Source organism: Lepisma saccharinum, chromosome 17 (assembly GCF_977018435.1).
Source record: "Lepisma saccharinum chromosome 17, izLepSacc3.1, whole genome shotgun sequence".
In the NCBI taxonomy this organism is placed as follows: Eukaryota; Metazoa; Arthropoda; class Insecta; order Zygentoma; family Lepismatidae; genus Lepisma; species Lepisma saccharinum.
The window spans coordinates 57,836,998-57,856,780 of NC_139245.1; the positions used below are offsets into that span (position 1 = coordinate 57,836,998).

The following is a 19,783-nucleotide window of genomic DNA, read 5'->3' on the forward strand; positions in this document are numbered from 1 at the left end:
GATGGAGCTTCTTGCATTGCTGGAGCTGCCATTTTGAACAATTACTGTAATGTTTTCATCATAATGTGGTAATGTCTGTATTAAATCTACAAGCCACATCTTTCAGTTGTCTTATTCCACTGTCATATAAAGCCCAAAATAGTTTTGGCTCATAACTTTTTAATGGTGCATTTGTGGACCGAGGTTCTTTATCTCATATTGGTACTTGGGTCAGTCTCCATCCACCCAGCAAGTTTGAATCAACATCATGGAAACACCCTGTATATTGTGCTTTTATTTAAAATAATGTTTTTACTGTTTCATTGTCAATTTGTAAATTTGTACCTTTCAGAATGTCAGTGCAAGGTGCATTACATGTGCAGATGAATCCAATCCATAAACAAAAGAATTCAACATCCAGCAAAATTGCACGTGTTGGATAGTGAAAGTGGTAATTTGAACACTGGGCTCATTATCTCACCACCAAATCTTCAAAGTTAAAGTCTAGGCCAAGTTTTGTTACATTTCTTAGTCATAAATTTAATCTAATTTTCATTTATTCTCATAGCCACAGTTAATGTATTGAAATAGAAAAAGAAATCATTATTAACTTGAAGAGTTACGTGATTAATTTACTGATCTTGAATAGGGCTGAGCCGATACTGATGCTAATGTATCGGTATTGGCTAATACTGGTGGTATCAGTATTGGAAAGTATCGGTTGGAATTTATTTACCAATACCAGCCAATACTTTTCCATCATTTTGATCTTCCCTGGGGTCCAAAAAATGCTGCACGAGACTTTCACTGAGTATAGTTATCCTGAAAACTTCACAAAATTCTAACTTATGTTTTATTTTGTACCAATTTTGCATTAAAAAAACTAGATTTTGTGATTACATAACATGTATTTTAATATTTTGATGTAATTCTTAAATATATTGAAACATAACTCTTGGTAAATTGATGCGTACAATTGTACTAGAATAGGAACACACTAATACTGACCAATATTTTAAACAGATCTAAATTATTACAATTTTTTCTTTCTTTCCAGATAGCAGCCCTCCTAATTTTGAAAGAAATAACTAAGAATGAAAATATTCGCTACAATATCACAGACTTGGGAGGTGTACCAATTCTGGTTAATGTTCTGTCAGAGGCATCAAAGGAGCTTCAGATCATTGGTTCAGATACATTGGCCAATATCGCAAATGTTCGGCAAGCTAGAAAACAGTTTAGAGAATTCGGAGGGATTCCTAAATTGGTAAGTCAATGTTCTCTTTTGTCATGGCTGGGAGAGATCTATCAGAAATTTCTGTTTCCATCTTTTAAAATAAAGTTCCTGCTATGTCAACAATTTCTTTCAGTAACTTATTTTTACTTTTCTTCGAATTCTAAACTAAAAATTAATCCTGTAATTTCTTGTATTGATCTTGTGTTATGTAAATTTTCTCAAAGTACATATGTATATATATGAGGTGTAAGGGTGGAACCTTCCACATAGTACACCCAATTGTCAACCTCACTTCCACATAGATCACCCTAGACTGCATTTTGCAGACTAATGAGGCTCTGGCATCTGGATCTACAACCAGTGTAATCTTTGTAGGACTATGTGTGTGTGTTGTCCTGTGTTTTTTCCTTATTTGTGCTGAGTGCCCCTTTACAGCCTCAGCTTTTAAACCAGGTAAGGATATTTTAGTTTTCAGACACGCTTTTATTTTTGTTATGACAAGGGGCTGGGCCTCATATAGTGTGATGGGTGCAAAATAGCCTAAGTGCTGACGCACCCACAATTTAAGATTCAAATTAAGAAAAAAACCGAAGTATATATTTGCGTGTAGCCTAATGCAGGGTAAGTCAGAAATATGGCTACACATTTGATAGTATCGTGTGATGACATTATTGTGTCAATGGGAAATAGATAGCGCAGTTTGCTTTACGATACATGACCACTGGAATGGCAAGAATTTATTCCTCAAATGCTTTTCTCAGTGTGGCGATGTCTCCTGCTTTCCGTGCGTAAACCTTTCTTCTTCAAATAACCGTACAGCCAACAGTCACAGGCTGTGAGAGTGGGCTGGCCATTCTGTAGGTCCCTTCCCAGCCACCTGTCTGGCAATTCGCGATCCAAATTTTCCCTTGCTGCAATGACATAGTGAAGTGATGTACCATCCTGTCGGAATAAGCAATGTTCATTTTCATTACTTTGCACCACAAGTTCATGAAGGATATCACAGTACTGATCAGCATTAACAGTTGCTGCATCGGTGCTACTGCAAGTCCTTCCAGGACTTTTCTGGATGTTTTCTTTTCTCTCTGGAAGTTTCCCGTTGTAAGCAGCCATTTTCTCCGCTTTCCCACAGTTGACGGCAACAATGTTAGTTTGAAATCATGTCTCACCAGTCTTAATGGCCTCACGATCAATCTTTTATTCAATAGCTCACGCTGCGACTGGAACTTGCTGCTGCATATTCAGTGCCATCTTGGATAATAACATAAGCTTGGGAACGTGGCTCTTATCTGAAATGATAAAATGAAGTTTCAAGTTTAATATACCATTCACCATTTCCACCTACCTACAGTGTACAGTAACACACTACATTTACTTCAAACATTTAGACATATTTCTGACTCACCCTGTAGTTAATGCTCTTGCTTTTTGTGCAAGTGGTCCTGGGTTTGATCCCCGGTGGGATCTCCAAAATTTTGTTTTTTGACTCAGCAATGTGAGAACAGTCGGGGATTTAATAGCAGACTCTGGGGCATGTCAAGTATCTGAGAGCTCAGCGAGCAACATGATCGCTCAGCTATTTGACGGCCAAATAGGCGTCGCTCCGCAAGCGCTGTTCACTTGATCACTGAACGAACTTGAAACTTGCTCGCCACAAGTTTCAAGCCACAGAATATAGAGTTTTTGTGTTTCGATCTCGTGAGGCAAAGGGGAAGAGGAGGAAAACTTTATGATGATGGCAGGGTGGTGATCAATGAGGAAATATTTATGATGAACAGCTTGCGATATAGCGTAATTACAGAGGAAGTTCAAGTAACAGAAGGTTATGTAATATTCCAGTTTTTGAAATTGTACTAGAATGAAAGTGTTGTTTATTCCAAATAATAAAAACAAGAAGAGTTCTTCGTCTGAGGAAGACCCTGATACAGGGTTGAAACGTTACGCGTTAAGTGTTTTTATCTTAATAAACTGCCTTGGTCAGCAACTTATTGTTTTTAATATGGAAACAAGGCTTAATTATATTCCAAATAATAAATATTAAATACACACCATAGTTTTGGAAAGTTGTGCAAGGGTGTGAAAATGAAAATTTCGATAGTTTTGTTCACATCAACTATTGTATTTCCATAATTAACAGCTTTGCAAACACTGAAATCTTGTCCACTTGTCCAGCCACATTGATCACAGATTATTCAAAGGACCTGATATTTTGATCAATGAGCAAACAGTGTCAAGTAAATGATCTGTCTGCTCAACGAGCGAAAATCTTGCTCAGCGAGAGTCGCTCAAATACTTGACGGGTCCCAGGTCTTGAAAGGCAGGATACGGAGTGGTGGGACTTGATGCACTGACCATACACCATGTATACAAAAGCTGCTTGGTAGGCCCAGCCCCTCAAAAGGTTGTTGCTCAACCAAAGCTAGTTTATCTACTTGTTCCTCTCTTGGAAACACACGGGTTTGATTCCCGGCAGGGGAGAACCAGGATCTTTTCAACTTGTTCAAGTGGCTCCGGCGCCCACCCAGCATCATATAAAGTGGGTACCTGGGGGGTAAAGGCGGCCAGGGGCATGGTGCTGATCACATCACCCCTAGTTCGGCCGAGATCAAGAAAGTGTGTGGCTCTAACCCCACATTCTCTATACGCCTACATGGTGTGGTGCAAAGCACAGTGGAGCACTTACAGACCTCTCTTGGAAGCCTGTGACAGTTGTAGTAAAGAATGAATTATTTCATAATTATACTCAAATGTATTAAGGTCAATGCTATGCAAAAGACTTTCCAAAATTTTAGACCATGGTTTATAACCGAATTAAAGCTATTATAATAACTTGTTGACACACACAGGATTAATATTAATAGGGATGGACTGATATAAAATTTTAGCTGATACCAATAAAGTATCAATATAAAATAAATAAAATTTACCAATAAGTGAAAACCTGTATTCTACCAATTCATTATATTGTTTATTGTTCTTAATTAATGTGTGTAACCAGGTGACTGCAATGGATTTTGCTTTGAAAAAGGAACTGTATATTTATTTTACAAAATTAGAGCACATGATTTGTATGTTTGAACATAAAAATAATAACAGAATGGCAAAAAAAAAATTCAGCACTAAATTTTAGGCTACAGTGGAACCTCGATTTTACGTTTTTCAGGGGACTGAGTTAAAGAAGCGTAAAGTGCTGGAAAATGCAAAATCAAGGAAAATCTTATGACATTTTACTATGTTGTGACCATGAATATTGTATGTATAATGCAGGAAAATGTAAAATCTGGGAACATAAAATCAGGGTTCCATTGTATTTAATAGGTATATTTAAAACTTATAGTTTTACAAGAATTTTAACAAAATAAACCAGTACACTTATATCAATCGATCCGTATAGAGTACGATATTAACTCATTGAAAAGTTTGTGAAAATTTGAGGCTCAACCAGGTACTAATCTGGGTCTTTGATCTGCCAAGCCAACCTCCAGAACCAAACTTTGATGAAATGTTTCCCTCAGTTGCAGGGAGATGGCACTGTAGTCCCATGTCTAGGGGATCCACAGGCAATCTGATGTTGCAGAATTCCAGGGAATGGGCCTACAGAGATCCAAGCAGAGGAATTTGGGATGAAACTAGAGGTTGGCTTAGTACCTGAGTGGTAGAGGAGTCACACAGAATACCAAAGACAAAGATGTCATCCCTGTTTGACCCTCAAAATTTCACATTAACCTATCGATAACTTAGTGTTTTATGAGATTTTGTTTCATTTCTCATATACAGTGTGTCCAGCTTAAAAGTATAATAAAAGAAAAAATCATAAAATGTAATATTTAACCAACATCAATAAGCCGTATGCAGTTTGAAAGATAATCTCAATTTTTTTTTTTTTTTTTTTTTACCATGCTTGCAAAACATCAGCACTCGTTAGGTTGCGCATGTGCATCCAACATGATTCTCCCAAGTTGAATGTATGGTACACATTGATGAAGAATAGGACCATAGACCCATTCTTCTTCGCAGAACGAACTGTCAGTGCAAGAATATGTTGCAATTGTATGCTGTACTTCAGCTTCCACCTGATATAATCTTCCAGCAAGAGAGAGCACCGTGTCATTACATGCAAGAAGTGTTGGATTCCTTAGACCAGTGGTTCCCAAACTTTTTTGTTTCACGGTGCCCTTAGTGTTTCAAGATTTTCCACGGTGCCCAAGTCAGAATGTAGGGCTATCTAACACTTGCAACACTCAATTATACTCTATCTCAGGAATCTCTGGAGCAAGGTTGCACATAATGGCAGAGTGGGAGAAAGGTTGTGGACGGAGCGAAGCAGAACATGCTCCTGCAAACTGCTGTTAGAGTAGTTAGATAAGAACCGGCTTCCATTCACAGCACAGAAAGGATATTTTGACGTAATCCTGTTTTCCTGCTGGCTGCTTCGGGGAGGAGGGTTTTAAAGACAGCAAGTTCCTTCGTAGGTAAATGCAGCAACAGCGGGTCACTGCCATAAATGCATTCCCCCAACCGGGATTAGTGTGGCCTCACTCTAGTCGGTAACGCGTCTGATTACCGTGCTAAAAGTCCCGGGTTCGATCCCCGGCCGGTTCAAATCCGGGAACTTTTGTAATGTTAAAAGTGGCCCCGGCACCCACCCAGCATCAAATAACATGAGTACCTGCGGAAAACCCTGGGGGGTAAAGGCAGTAAGGGGCATGATGCTGATCACATCACCCCTACTCACGACTGGATCAAGAAAGTGTGGGGCGTTACCCCCACACCCCCTATACGCCTTCATGGCATGGTGTTAAGCACAGGGGAGCACTTTACCTTTTTTACCTTTTTACCTGGATTGGGAAAGATGCTCCTATCGCTTGGCCACCTAGATCCCTGGACATTACTGCGCTTGATTTTTTTTTTTCTGTGGAGTTTTGTAAAGTCTCAAGTGTATTAAACACAAGTTCGTGACCTTCCTGATCTATGATGTCACATTTGTGCTGCAATCCGGAATGTGACTCCAGTAATACTGTACAACACATGAACAGAGTTTGAACATAGGTTGAACATCTGTCATGCAACTAATGGTGCACATATCGAAGTGTATCAAGTATGTAAAAAAATGTTTTGAGTTACTTTATAGGTAGAAGAAAACTGTATGGAAATATCTTAATAAACTTACAAGTTATTAATTTTTCTTATACTTTTAAGCCGGACACACTGCATGTTGTCATAATCTGTAATGCCGTATTTATACTGGAATTGATTTGTTGTTGTTTCTCTTTGAGGTTGATCTTCTGGATGTTGATAATGTTGCCCTTACTACTCCAGCTAGTAAACTATCAGTTGACCAGAAAGAGTTGGTGGAAGTAGCTCGAGCAGGTGCAACTGCTCTGTGGTCACTTTCAAAGTCCAAGAAGAACAAGATGGCTATCAAGCAGGCTGGATGCATTCGGCTTCTCGCCAGGCTGTTAAAATCATGCCACGTCCAAGTAGTTGTGCCTATTGTTGGAACAATCCAGGAATGTGCTTCTGTGGTAATTATTATTATTTTTTTATTTGCTGGAACAATCAAATTGGTAAATACATATACAATACAGGGTGATTCTAACATAGGATTGCCAGATTTCTAAAAAAAAATAAAAATGGGACATACAGATTATATAGACATGGATATTGTTAAATTTATTTTTTATAACATTTTTAAACATTACAAAATCAATTGCTGTTTAAAGCATTGTCAATCCCCAATTTTTAACATTTTGGCAAATTATATAAATATTAGAGTGAACTCTTGGCGTCCTTTAAGAGGACCTTTTTTAACAATGCATTACTATAAAATTCAGAACATGACTTATTCTCATTTACTAGAACTTGTAATATGCTTTCCACTGTCGTTAAGTCCAGCCGATTTTGTTCTTTGGTACACTGAACAGTGATCATAGAAAATATTTGTTCCACATGTGCGTTGTGTGCAGAGATACTGAAAAGATATCGCAAAATTAATAACAACTCCGAATACTGACACTTAAATTCACAAATCTGAAAATATGTTCACTACTTCTGCTGGCTGGACATTGCTCTCCATTTCTCATTGTCTTTTTTCACATTTTTCACAAGTTCACGAAGATTCCCGTATTGGCTGAAAAGATCATTGTCTTTAATTTCCAAGTTTTTCTCAATAAAAAAAGTGGATGTTTCTTCCACCTCTTGCCAAGTTGTTGGATTATTAAGAAGCATCCATGTAAACAGTTCCTATTTCATAATTTCATTGATCCAAAATTTCCAGATAATCATGTCCAACTTTATACAACTTTCTTGCTTCAGCCAAGAACCGCTCACTTATCTTAGGAGAAATGTTTTCTGAATTTAAAATGTTCTTCACGCTGATAGGGAGAAAGTTTGTTTCATAACAATCATTGATTATCTTCTTTGTTTCTTTAAGTGTAGACAGAACTTCAATAATGCTCTTGTCTTTCCCTTCAATTTCCATTATCTTTACAGTCAGTACATGAACAAAGCTGTGTACAAGATAAAAATAGGCTTCACTTAGGGGAGAAGAAAAAAAATTAACTCAAATCGCAGGAGCATTTTCGTGTGTGAGGAAGTATGATTTCAAAGCATCAAACAACTTCACCCTTTCAAGAGCAGGAACCAACAAAAGTCAACGTGTCTTGGAATGAGGGAGAACTGTTTGATAGTGAATTCCAACAAATTCACAAAACTCTTTCATTAGTTCATTCCGTACAGTATATATTGAAAAATGGGAAAATGTTATCATTACTATAACTTCAACATCTGTTAACAAAGTATCAGCAGCGGTATGCACTGTATTGTGCAATAGATGAGCAGGGCAGCCAATCTCCTCCATGGCATCATTTAAAGTACCTTTCAATGTAAAGTATATATTGTTGGTTCCGCGGCACTCTTGACCACCAAAATTAGTATTGCAATTTATCCGCAGAATGTGTTGCACTTCTTAGCATCCAAACTGCAAGACTGCCTCCCCGATGGCGCAGTGGTAGTGTCGTCACCTTGTAACCAAGGGGTCCCGGGTTCGATTCCCGGTGGAGGCACATAGTGGTTCGGATCCCACTTTAAACTGTATATCCAGTCCCGATTAGCCTTACTGTGCATAAAGTGGACTTAAAACAACAAATCAATCCAATCAATGCAAACCACAAGACTGAACTGTGTTAGTGTAAAGTTCAACAATGGAATCTGATGTTTAATTTTTTAGCGAACCAACTCGCAGCAATTTTATTTCCATCCCGTTGTTAGGTGTGAAATATTGTGCAGCAACAGGAAATATATTTTCGTTGCCGTGATTGAAGCATCAGTGGAAATAGAATAAAACTTTCCTTCGTTGTTTATATCATTAATAGCATCTTTCACAGAGTTGTGAGTGATCACATATTTTATCAAGGCTGTAGATTTGGTTCTAGCACTAGAAAACTTTTCAGCAATTAATGAATCGGGAAATATCGTATGGAAAAATTTGTTATTACAGTCAGTAGTAGTAATTGATTGGTGGTGCTTAATGGTATGATACACAACTGTTAACTCTGCTGCAATTACTTTGTCTTCTTGTACTGTATCTTTTTTGAAGAAATAACTACTTAAAGTTATTTTACAAGAAGATGGAACTTGAAGTTTGTGTTTCTAGGTTTCAATATGCTGGATAATGTCTGCCTTCCTGCCGTGGGCAATTCTGAAAATGTACAATGGCACAATTTACATGAGACTTCATGTTTGTTGTCAGTTCTTGCAATAAAATCTCATTGTTTAGAATAATCACCACTATAAGAACACTTTCTTTTTGGGATGACGAAATAAAATAAAACTTTTTAAGCACCTAAGCCCTGAATATTATCTACTCCACTCTGATTGACCAAGAAAATAAACAAGTGATAGCTGTGAACCAAAGCTGCCTTTGCCAGTCATGAGTCGCTTGTTATTAGACATATTGACAATGAGCTATTCTATGTCAAAGTTAATATGAGGATTGAGTGGTAAATGGTAATGAGTATACAATTAGGTTTGTTATAAATTTTTATTAATTTCTTGTATAAAATGATTTTGAAATTTGAATTCGTTATTTCTTTAGCTAAATATGAGACAAATGGGTGTCCTGCGAACATTTTCCGGGATACCGGGACATTTCTTTAAAAAAGGGGACAATCCCTAACAGAAATAGACAGTTTCAAAGTTTTACAGAAACTCCTTCTTTTTCTTCCCCCTTTTACCTCATAGTGTCCAGGTTGCCTCTATCCACTCCTTCCATCTCGCCCGTTCCTTTGCCATCCTCTTCATTTCTCTCATTCCTTTTCCTTTCTTTTGTCCTATTTCTTCTATTCCTTTTTTGAATGTCTTCCGGGGTCTACCTCTTGATCTCCTTCCCTCTGTTCTAGCTTCCATAAGTTGTTTTGCTTTTCTATCTTTGTCCATTCGTACCACATGTCCAAATTTTAATTGTTATGTGTCAGTTTCTCTTCTATTGGCTTCTGATTTAATTCTTCTCTGGTCTTGCATTACGTACTCTATCTCTTCTCATTTTACCTACTATTCTACAGAAGTATTTCATCTCTACAGTCGTTATTTGTCTTACTTTTTTTTCTCTTACTGGCCACCTTTCACTTCCGTATATTAAAATTTGGTCCAGTACTGACTTATACACTTGTAGTTTAGTTTTGGTGTTTATTTCCCTTTTTCCAAAAATGGTCTGGCTTAGATGGTAGCATGCATTGTTAGATTTCCTTGCTCTATTCATCACTTCCTCTTCTATTCTTCCTGTCTGGTTTATGTCTGCTCCATTTCTATTCCATCGCATATTATGTGTATTCTTTCTATTACCTCTTCCGTTCCATTTTACAGAAAGAAGAGTTTTAATAACATGGCTGACATACTTACATGGTTGGAAGAACATGTCCCGAAGTTTATGTGGCTAAGTTACAAATGTTCTATGTATGACCCTTTTGTAACATGACAGATATCAATGTGATAGTCCAGTTCTCCCCAATCATGTCTCAGCATGTCGGCCATATTGCTCGACTGATGTCACGAAAACAAATGAAAACTGGAATTGGTCAACTCGAAGACTTTCTCTATAAAACAGTACTAAATGCTTCATGATAAAACAAACAGTTTTCAATTTATGAAGCATTTAATCTTTCTTTCTTTTAGGCCCATCGTGTATAATTGATATATAAAATAGTGTGAACTCTACAATGTTTCACCTGTTTTTGCACCAACATTATCAAGATGTAAATGTAGAATGGTTATAGAACATAGGTAAAATTTAGTAGACTTGTGCTAACTAATATGGTGGCATGGTGTAGGAACCAGAAGTTTTTTTTAAAGTCCACTTTGTGCTCAGCTAGGTTGATCAAGACTGAACCTGCACTGCACCTTCACGAGAGATTGAACCCAGGACCAGAAGTTTCTGGAAATAATGTATTGTATTTGCCACTGTATAAGATGCACTTTTTCCCTTTGAAAATAGGTCTGAAAAACAAGGTGCGTCTTGTACGCCAATACTCAATTTTTGATTACCTCAATTTCTAGAAATTTTCTCTCTTCTGAGTTAGAAGATTTCTTTCTTGCAGTGTGTAACGAAGGATATTAAAATGTATTCTTTCCTAATTAGATTAGGTAAGTTATTTGTTGAAAGCAGACTTAATATTATTTTATATTTAAAATACTGTAAATTAATTATATATTCTGTGATGAAAGCAGACTTAATATTATTTTATATTTAAAATACTGTAAATTAATTATATATTCTGTGAGAAAAAAATGTGTACAATACACACACACACACACACACACACACACACACACACACACACACACACACACACACACACACACACACACACACACACACACACACACACACACACACACACACACACACACACACACACACACACACACACACACACACACACACACACACACACACACACACACACACACACACACACACACACACACACACACACACACACACACACACACACACACACACACACACACACACACACACACACACACACACACACACACACACACACACACACACACACACACACACACACACACACACACACACACACACACACACACACACACACACACACACACACACACACACACACACACACACACACACACACACACACACACACACACACACACACACACACACACACACACACACACACACACACACACACACACGTACACGTGTGCATATGCTACCTTGTGGGGACTCTGTTAGTGCACATACACTGTGGGGACCGGGGGAAATCACTGTCGTAGTCTGATGTGTTCGTTGAAATTATGTGACAAATAACACACTAAAACTATAAACTCCCGAAAATTAGAAGTAACCTGCATTGTGAGCAAATTATACAAGAAAAACGTTTCCTATCCTTGTGGGGACACCAGTACCCACAAGGCCTGTGAAATCAGGTGGCCTCGGGTCCCCACAAGGTCCATTAGATTCATGAAAATTTGCACATACACTCCATACACACGATTGATTCTGTACAGACGCTGTGGGGACCGATGTGTAAATAAGTTTGAAAATGCTACCCTGTTGGTACTTGACAATAAAAGAGAGGAAATACTTTTAGTCTCTGTCGATTATTGCAGTTTTTGTCGATTATATTTTTCATAAAAAAAATCGTAAATACTTGTCCTGCAGAGAATAAATCACTGGAAAAGAGAAACAGATGTTACATGAAATAGGAGACATCTGACGGTGGATGTAATTAAATGAATGACAAATAAAGTTAGCAAAATAATTATACTGACGAGTGTTGTTCTATTTTGGGTAGAAATGCAAACTTCTGTGTTTTAACATCAAGACAAAAAGTAAAAAGCTACATAGCACGCGTATTACAAATAATAATAATGATGATGATGATAATAATAATAATAATAATAATGATAATACCACCACCATGTGACATGATGTGGAAATCTTGCAGAGGGATATAGGACTTGAAATTGATTCAATAAAGTTCCGAGTTCGATTATTTTCTTCCAGTGTCCCTTCATCAATTTTATCTAATCGTGACGATTAACCCAAAAAGCCAGAAAGATACGATGCAAAATGTGATATATGCAAAGTATCTTTCATTGTTCTCACAAACTATTTGTGTTTAATTTATATACATTTCGAATCATGCTTTGCTTTAAGTTAACTGTTAATTTTTATCTAAATTCAATTAAACATTACAATCCTGACCAAGGCATGAAACAAGGCTCAACAGTGTTACTAAATTAAATTAGTTAATAATTTAAAAAGTTCTTTTACAAGGGATATAACTTCTGATGGAAAATCGAGTAGTATCCCTACAACGTTGTTATCTTCCATTGAAGAAATATATAGTGCGCTCAAGGGTAGAAATGTTCCAAGCGGAAGCGGGAGGGGTGTATCATGGGCAAAGTCAATATATTTTTCAAGGAAGCTAAAATGTAACTTTACACGCCATGAAAATACTAACAGTAACTGTTATTATTATTATTATTGATTTATGTACATTTCTAATTTATGATAATATATTATTCTTTTATGCATTATTTACATCTCACAAATTCAATCAATTTACTGTATGTGCTCGGATGCTTTGAAATAAGGAAGTCATGGCTTCAATTCGCGATAGAAATGCGATATACGTTTAAGAAACTTTTCCCTCCACAAGCTTACCTTTTTGTTGTTGAAGTGTATTATGTGCTCACAAGGTATATTACTGCCGATCCAAAGCGAGTAGTGTCCCCACAAGGATGATATCTTCTGTTGAAGAAGTGTTTGATGTTCTCACAAGGTTTATTACTTCTGATGCAAAGTGGGTAGTGTCCCCACAAGGTTGTTATCCTCTGTTGAAGAAGTGTATGATGTCCTCACAAGGCTTATTACTTCTGATGCAAAGTGAGCAGTGTCCCCACAAGGTTACTATATTCTGTTGAAGAAGTGTATGATGTCCTCACAAGGCTTATTACTTCTGATGCAAAGTGAGTAGTGTCCCCACAAGGTTACTATCTTCTGTTGAAGAAGTGTATGATGTCCTCACAAGGCTTATTACTTCTTGTGCAAAGTGAGTAGTGTCCCCACAAGGTTACTATCTTCTGATGAAGAAGTGTATGATGTCCCCACAAGGTTTATTACTTCTGATGCAAAGTGAGTAGTGTCCCCACAATGTTACCATATTCTGTTGAAGAAGTGTATGATGTCCCCACAAGGTTTATTACTTCTGATGCAAAGTGCGTAGTGTCCCCACAAGGCTACTATATTCTGTTGATGAAGTGTATGATGTCCTCACAAGGCTTATTACTTCTGGTGCACAAGTGAGTAGTGTCCCCACAAGGTTACTATATTCTGTTGAAGAAGTGTATGATGTCCTCACAAGGCTTATTACTTCTGGTGCACAAGTGATTAGCGTCCTCACAATGTTGTTATCTTATGTTGAGGAAGTGTATGATGTCCTCAAAATGTACAGGGGGGCTTAAAAATTTTCGAAGGAAGGAGGGGCGACATACCACATGGGTAAAATCAATATTTCAGTCAATGAAGCTACAAGTTAGATAAAACTAAATTAATGCTTACTGGAAGAAAGCAATGTTTCGTTTCTTTTCCTTATGCCTCAGGCCTCCCCGATGGCGCAGTGGTAGCGTCGTCGCCTTGTATTCAAGGCGTGCTGGGTTCGATACCCGGTGGAGGCACATAGTGGTTTGGATCCTACTTTAAACTGTAGGTCCAGTCCAAATTTGCTTTACTATGCATAAAGTGGACTTAACCTTTTACATGCCGAATTGTCTTTGGATTTGAAATTAATGAGTTTTTCAGTAATTTTTGTCTCTTTGGTGTACATTAAAGAGAATTATTCAAAAAAATTGTTATTTTTTATTTTCTCTATATGTAAACTGGAGTGTTCCCAATTGGGAACATTGGCGTTTCATGTGAAGTATTATTACAGAGTTTTCTAATTATAATTCAACTGGACCAGCATCTTTTCCGTTTATATAGTAGCATAGTAAATGTACATAAATATTACATATAAGCTTACAGAGAGTGAGACATTACAACCTTCTAAATACAAAATACTAATACAAATACATAATATAATAACATAATTGTATAAAAATGAGAAAACATCATTGTGCAATTTTACTCAAGGAGAAAAGGATTTGTTTTATTGAAAATGTAGCAATACCAAATTTTAAATATATGTAGTTTACACATTTGAAAATGAAAAGAAAAATCCAGGCTGCAACAACTGCCACATTCAAAGCATTGGAAAATAAATTCCACGACTAATTTTTCCCTCGCTGCTGAGGTCTGTAGCTGGACAGCATACGGTCCAAAACATCGACGCCCCCCATTCCTTTATTGTACTTTCGTACTAAGTGAGGTTCAGGGACATCAATCCTCTTCTTTGATTGGCTAGAGTGCCCCTTTGCAGATCCTAATGGCAAGTGTGTGTGGTAGTTGTATGCCAAGGTGACTACGGAATTATCATTCCATCTACACATGTAATTATCACCATCACATCGAAAGTCAAACTCTCCTCTTTTCTTTTTCTTCATTTCATTTGTGGGTACCAAGGGACATCTACCAGTCCTTCCTTCTCGTACTGTACCTATTGAACCCCTTTATTTTCAGCTCTTTCAGCAATGTGTATGAGGTAAAGAAATTATCAAAGAAAACATCAACTTGCAGAAGATTAGTGACAACATTCAATAAGGCTGTCACCACTCTAGTCCCAAGTGGAGAGTTAGATTCATCTTCTTCCTTTCCTTGATAGATTTTCATAACATAAGGATATCCATCACTTGAACTAAGAGTCCAGATTTTGAATCCGAAACGAATCGGTTTTCCCTTTATGAACATCTTGCAAGAATGATGTCCATAATAGGGAACCATTGATTCGTCGATGCTGAGTTGTTTATGAAAATTCCATATTGCTGAAGATTGTTGTTTAGCTCATCATATAATGGTGAAATTTTTTCAAGTTTATCCCCTTGTTTCAATTGAGTCTTGTCCATAATGTGGAAATATTTATTTATATCCAGAAACTTCTGTCTGGGCATCGCAGTTGGGACAATTGGTACAGTCACATCTTCTGCTGTTGACCAGTACATATCTTCTCTTGGAACATTGTGATAACCGCTGATTAGAAGCAAACCAAAGAACTGAGCTATGTCATGTTTGGTGAACGACACAATTTTGAGCTTTTGAGCTGCATATAGGCATGTCATTGAAGATAGATGCTCGAAGTATGTCTCTGGTAAAATTTTATGAAACAACTCAATAGGTTCCAGTGGCAGTAATTCTGGGTGCTTGTCAGATAAGCACTGAAATGAATCATCGCAATGGAGCGAATTGTTTTCTATAACCGTAGACTTCTTCCACGAAGGATGTTCTACCTGTTTACTTGATGCCCATTTAGCCTTTCTTGATGTGGTTGGCTGAAGAGACTCCGGAGTAGATTGTTCCACGTTAGTTGTGACAACCAATTCACCACACACATCTGAAGGAACCACTTCTTCCAAAACGTTGTAATCAATTTTTTCGTCATCGGTAAGATCTGCAGTTCCTTCTGGAGGCAACTGACAAATATCCACTACATCTCCAATGTCTTCAGTATCGTCATCTAAAATTTCATTCAAATACTGAAAAGCTGCTTCCAATGTTAGGAAACTATTCGATGCCATGTTGTTCGTACAAAAGTTGTTGAAAGACTGAATTTTATAACAACGAGACGGCATGAATCAACAGAAGCTGCTAACAGAACGTGGCACAAAACAAGCCGGGATCTTTGTTATACAAACAATGTAAAAACAATTATTTCAAATATACTTGTAGCCAACAATAAGCATGATTTTATTTCCATTGTTGACCAATTTACAAAACAATCTTGCCTCACAACTGTGAGAAAAGAAAATTTCTCTTCAGTTTTTTGTGCGAGTTATTTGTTGTCTGTAACCATTGTTCATGCAAAACGCCAATGTTCCCATTTGGGAACATGATAATAAACTTAGGTCCAGACTAATTGAAATCAATGAAAAACCCATTCTAATGCATTTCATGAGTAGGTGGAATGGTACGTCCTGGACCTGCCCTTTGACCTACTTTTCTCGCCTTAATGGATTTCTCTCGTAAGGCATGAGCAGTGTTGCCAACTCCTCACTCGAAAAATCACCAAGGTTTTTGTTTTTGGGTGTAACCTAACCTACAATGAGATAAAAATGGACAGATAAAGCTCTGGCATCACTTTTTAAGCTATTTTTTATGCTAACTCGTTTTTTTGACCTACATTTGAAATGACTTACGACATTTTCCTATAAGGCTGCCTCTTTTTTATTGTAAGGCCCCCCCCCCTCTTAGTGTAATTTACTACAACCTGCTAATAGGCTTCTGCTCTCAGCGTAATCCGTTTTACGGGCTAAACTAACCTACAATGAGAGAAAATTAGACAGAAGAAAAAGCTCTGGCATTAGTTTTTAAGCTATTTTTTTACCTTCTGCAAATTTTGCTTACCTTGCTTTTTGACCTATATTTGAAATGACTTACGACATTTTCCTATAAGGCTGCTTTTTTTTTAATGTAAGGTGCCCCCCCCCTATGCCCCCTCAGTGTAATCTACTACAACCTGCTAATAGGCTTCTGCTCTCAGCGTAATCCGTTTTACGGGCTAAACTAACCTACAATGAGAGAAAAAAAATGGAGAGAAGAAAAGCTCTGGCATCACTTTTTAAGCTATTTTTTTTTATGCTATCTTGCTTTTTGACCTACATTTGAAATGACTTACGACATTTTCCTATAAGGCTGCCTCTCTCTTACTGTACGGCCCCCCCACCCCCCTCAGCGTAATCTACCACGACCTACTAATAGGCTTCTGCTCTCAGCGTAATCCGTTTTACGGACTAAACTAACCTACAATGAGAGAAAATTAGACAGAAGAAAAGCTCTGGCATTAGTTTTTAAGCTATTTTTTTACCTCCTACTCTTATGCTAACATCGTCTTTTGACCTATATTTGAAATGACTTACGATATTTTCCTATAAGGCTGCCTCCCTCTTACTGTAAGGCCCCCCTCAGTGTAATCTACTACAACCTGCTAATAGGCTTCTGCTCTCAGCGTAATTCGTTTTACGGGCTAAACTAACCTACAATGAGAGAAAATTAGACAGAAGAAAAGCTCTGGCATCAGTTTTTAAGCTATTTTTTTACCTCCTACTCTTATGCTAACATCGCTTTTTGACCTATTTTTGAAATGACTTACGATATTTTCCTATAAGGCGGCTGTCTCCTCTTACTGTAAGCTCCCTCAGTGTAATCTACCACGACCTTGTGCTCTCAGCGTAATCTGCCACGATGTGTTTTGTTTTTAAAACTCTCATGTGTGATCTTCTACAATATGTGTGTGTGTGATAATCAAAATTTATTTTTGTTAAGGAAATCTCTGGCCCCCTGCTACGACCTAACGGGACCTCTCCTACGATGTTTTGGGTCCCTGCTACGATGTTTTTCTGTAAAAATTGCTCCTCATGATCCAAAAATTGTATTGTAGTGGTATTTGAAATTGACTGTGGTGTGTGAAGGGGAAAAGATCTTTGTGTTCAGTGACCTACTTTTGAAATGATTTACAATATTTTCCTATAAAACTATTTTTTTTTTACGATGTTTTTCTGTAAGGCAGAAATCGTCTGTCAATGGGGCCTCAGTGTAATCTACTACGACCTAATACTAATTTTCTCTCTACCTTCCGCGCCTTATTTATTGTGCTGACGATGTTTTACAGCGCAGAAAAAAGCCGGTACGAGTAAATGTATTTTTCTGTTTTAACGTCATCAAGTGGGGTTTAGTGTTGCCAACCCACCCCAAGAAAATTTCACCTTTACAGACGAAGCTATCCTACAATTAGGAGTTGGCAACACTGACTAGTTGCTTCACAAACCTTTTGTTTTTTAAACATATGATATTTCACAGGCGAGGCTAACCTACAAGTTACAAGTTGACGGCGTAATCTTCTATAAGATGATAAGTATGCAATAAGATGAAGAAGATGCTAACTGGCAATAGCGGTGTCAATGTTTCCAGCTCTCTACCCCCCTCTCACCGGGCCTCCTCCCCTATGGCGCAGTGGCAGCCTTGTATTCAAGGGTTCGATACTCGCACAAGTGGTTCTTGAAACTGTAGGTCCAGCCCCGATTAGTCTTACTTACAGGGGGGCTTTTGTAACGCCACGGGAGCGAAAAAACATGCATACTTCTGTTTTTCCACATGTATGTATGTATGTAATGCGATTTGTGTGGGGGGCAAAATTTTGAACTTACGGCTTAATTAATCTGCATGAATGCTTAATGTTTGATTTTTTTATTTCTAGTTTGACATGAGATACGCACAATTTTTATTTTTTTGAAGTACAGTTAATATTACCTAGTTTGGGTTAAGCTGTAACATACAACTAGCGATCGACACGACCACCTGACACACAGACAGAGAGAGTGTGAGCAAATTCAAAGTGTGATCTATCGTGAACTAAACTAACCTCACTCACCCACCTACATATAGTCTTACAGGTAACTCAAAAAGCAGAAAGTAGTACATAGCATGACAGGTCGATCTATCGTAAACTAAACTAACCTTACTCGCCCACTCACATATAGCCTTACAGGTGACTCAAAGGCAGAAAGGCAGCTATATTACTTGTAAGGGCCAACACACAAGATCTATTGCAAACTAAATTAACCTACGACATAAGCCATGGACACATCTTCCAGATAGGGTATAAGCAACTTACCTCTTGCAATTGTATAACGGGAAAATTAACCTACAGCTGGCAACACTGTTTGAGTTGCTTTCGACGAGCCAAACTTATATTTTGCAAATAGGCTAAAGCTAATCTTCTACAGCTAGAAGCTTGAAACATATACTCTTGCAGATTATGCCAACTTACCTCATGTAAAAATATTACCTAGTACGGTTAAGCTGTGACATTCAACTAACGATCGACACGACTACCTGACACACATACGGAGAGAGTGAGACAGCTTATATGCAATATATTCCTACACATGTACTGGGTTTAAAAGGTAACTTGCAACAACTATTTCACTCACCCCCTATCAAAATTTCCTAACCTCATGTTTTTGATACTTGCTGCCAGAACATGGTGGTTTTAGACTGTAAATTCAACCCGATTATTCTATTTGTGCATGATGCCTGCATTTGGAATATTTTATTCTTGGCATACGGTATTTTGCGTGCTCCAGTAATTTTGCGCTCGATTCACGGAAGCTATGACGTGTATTTCCTGTTTCGCGAACATGCGAGAATCTTTCACAATAGATAATATATTGCAAGAGCGAGTTGTTTGTGTATATAAATCTAAATCTAGTTTTGGAAATGGACATGAATATAATGTCAAAAATTATTGCATAACTTAAAAACATTGATATTTATTGTACTAGCAAAGGTAAATGTGGAATGCCCTGCCCCCCTCAGCTGTTAGGTTAAACACCATAAAAATTTTATTACTGATAGCAAGCATTCTCATATTGACA

The 19,783-nt window shown here is 37.6% G+C and overlaps 1 protein-coding gene across 2 annotated transcripts in view; it reads left to right on the top strand.

Annotated features, from left to right (window-relative positions):
• The window catches only part of gudu (Armadillo repeat-containing protein gudu), a 208,131-nt gene that overhangs the window by 18,877 nt on the left and 169,471 nt on the right, over positions 1–19,783 (top strand). For both annotated transcript variants that reach the window (XM_083139471.1, XM_083139470.1), the window contains exons 4-5: positions 1,037–1,246; positions 6,493–6,741. In XM_083139471.1, the coding sequence (XP_082995597.1) occupies positions 1,037–1,246; positions 6,493–6,741 (459 nt within the window). The remainder of the gene's footprint in view (positions 1–1,036; positions 1,247–6,492; positions 6,742–19,783) is intronic.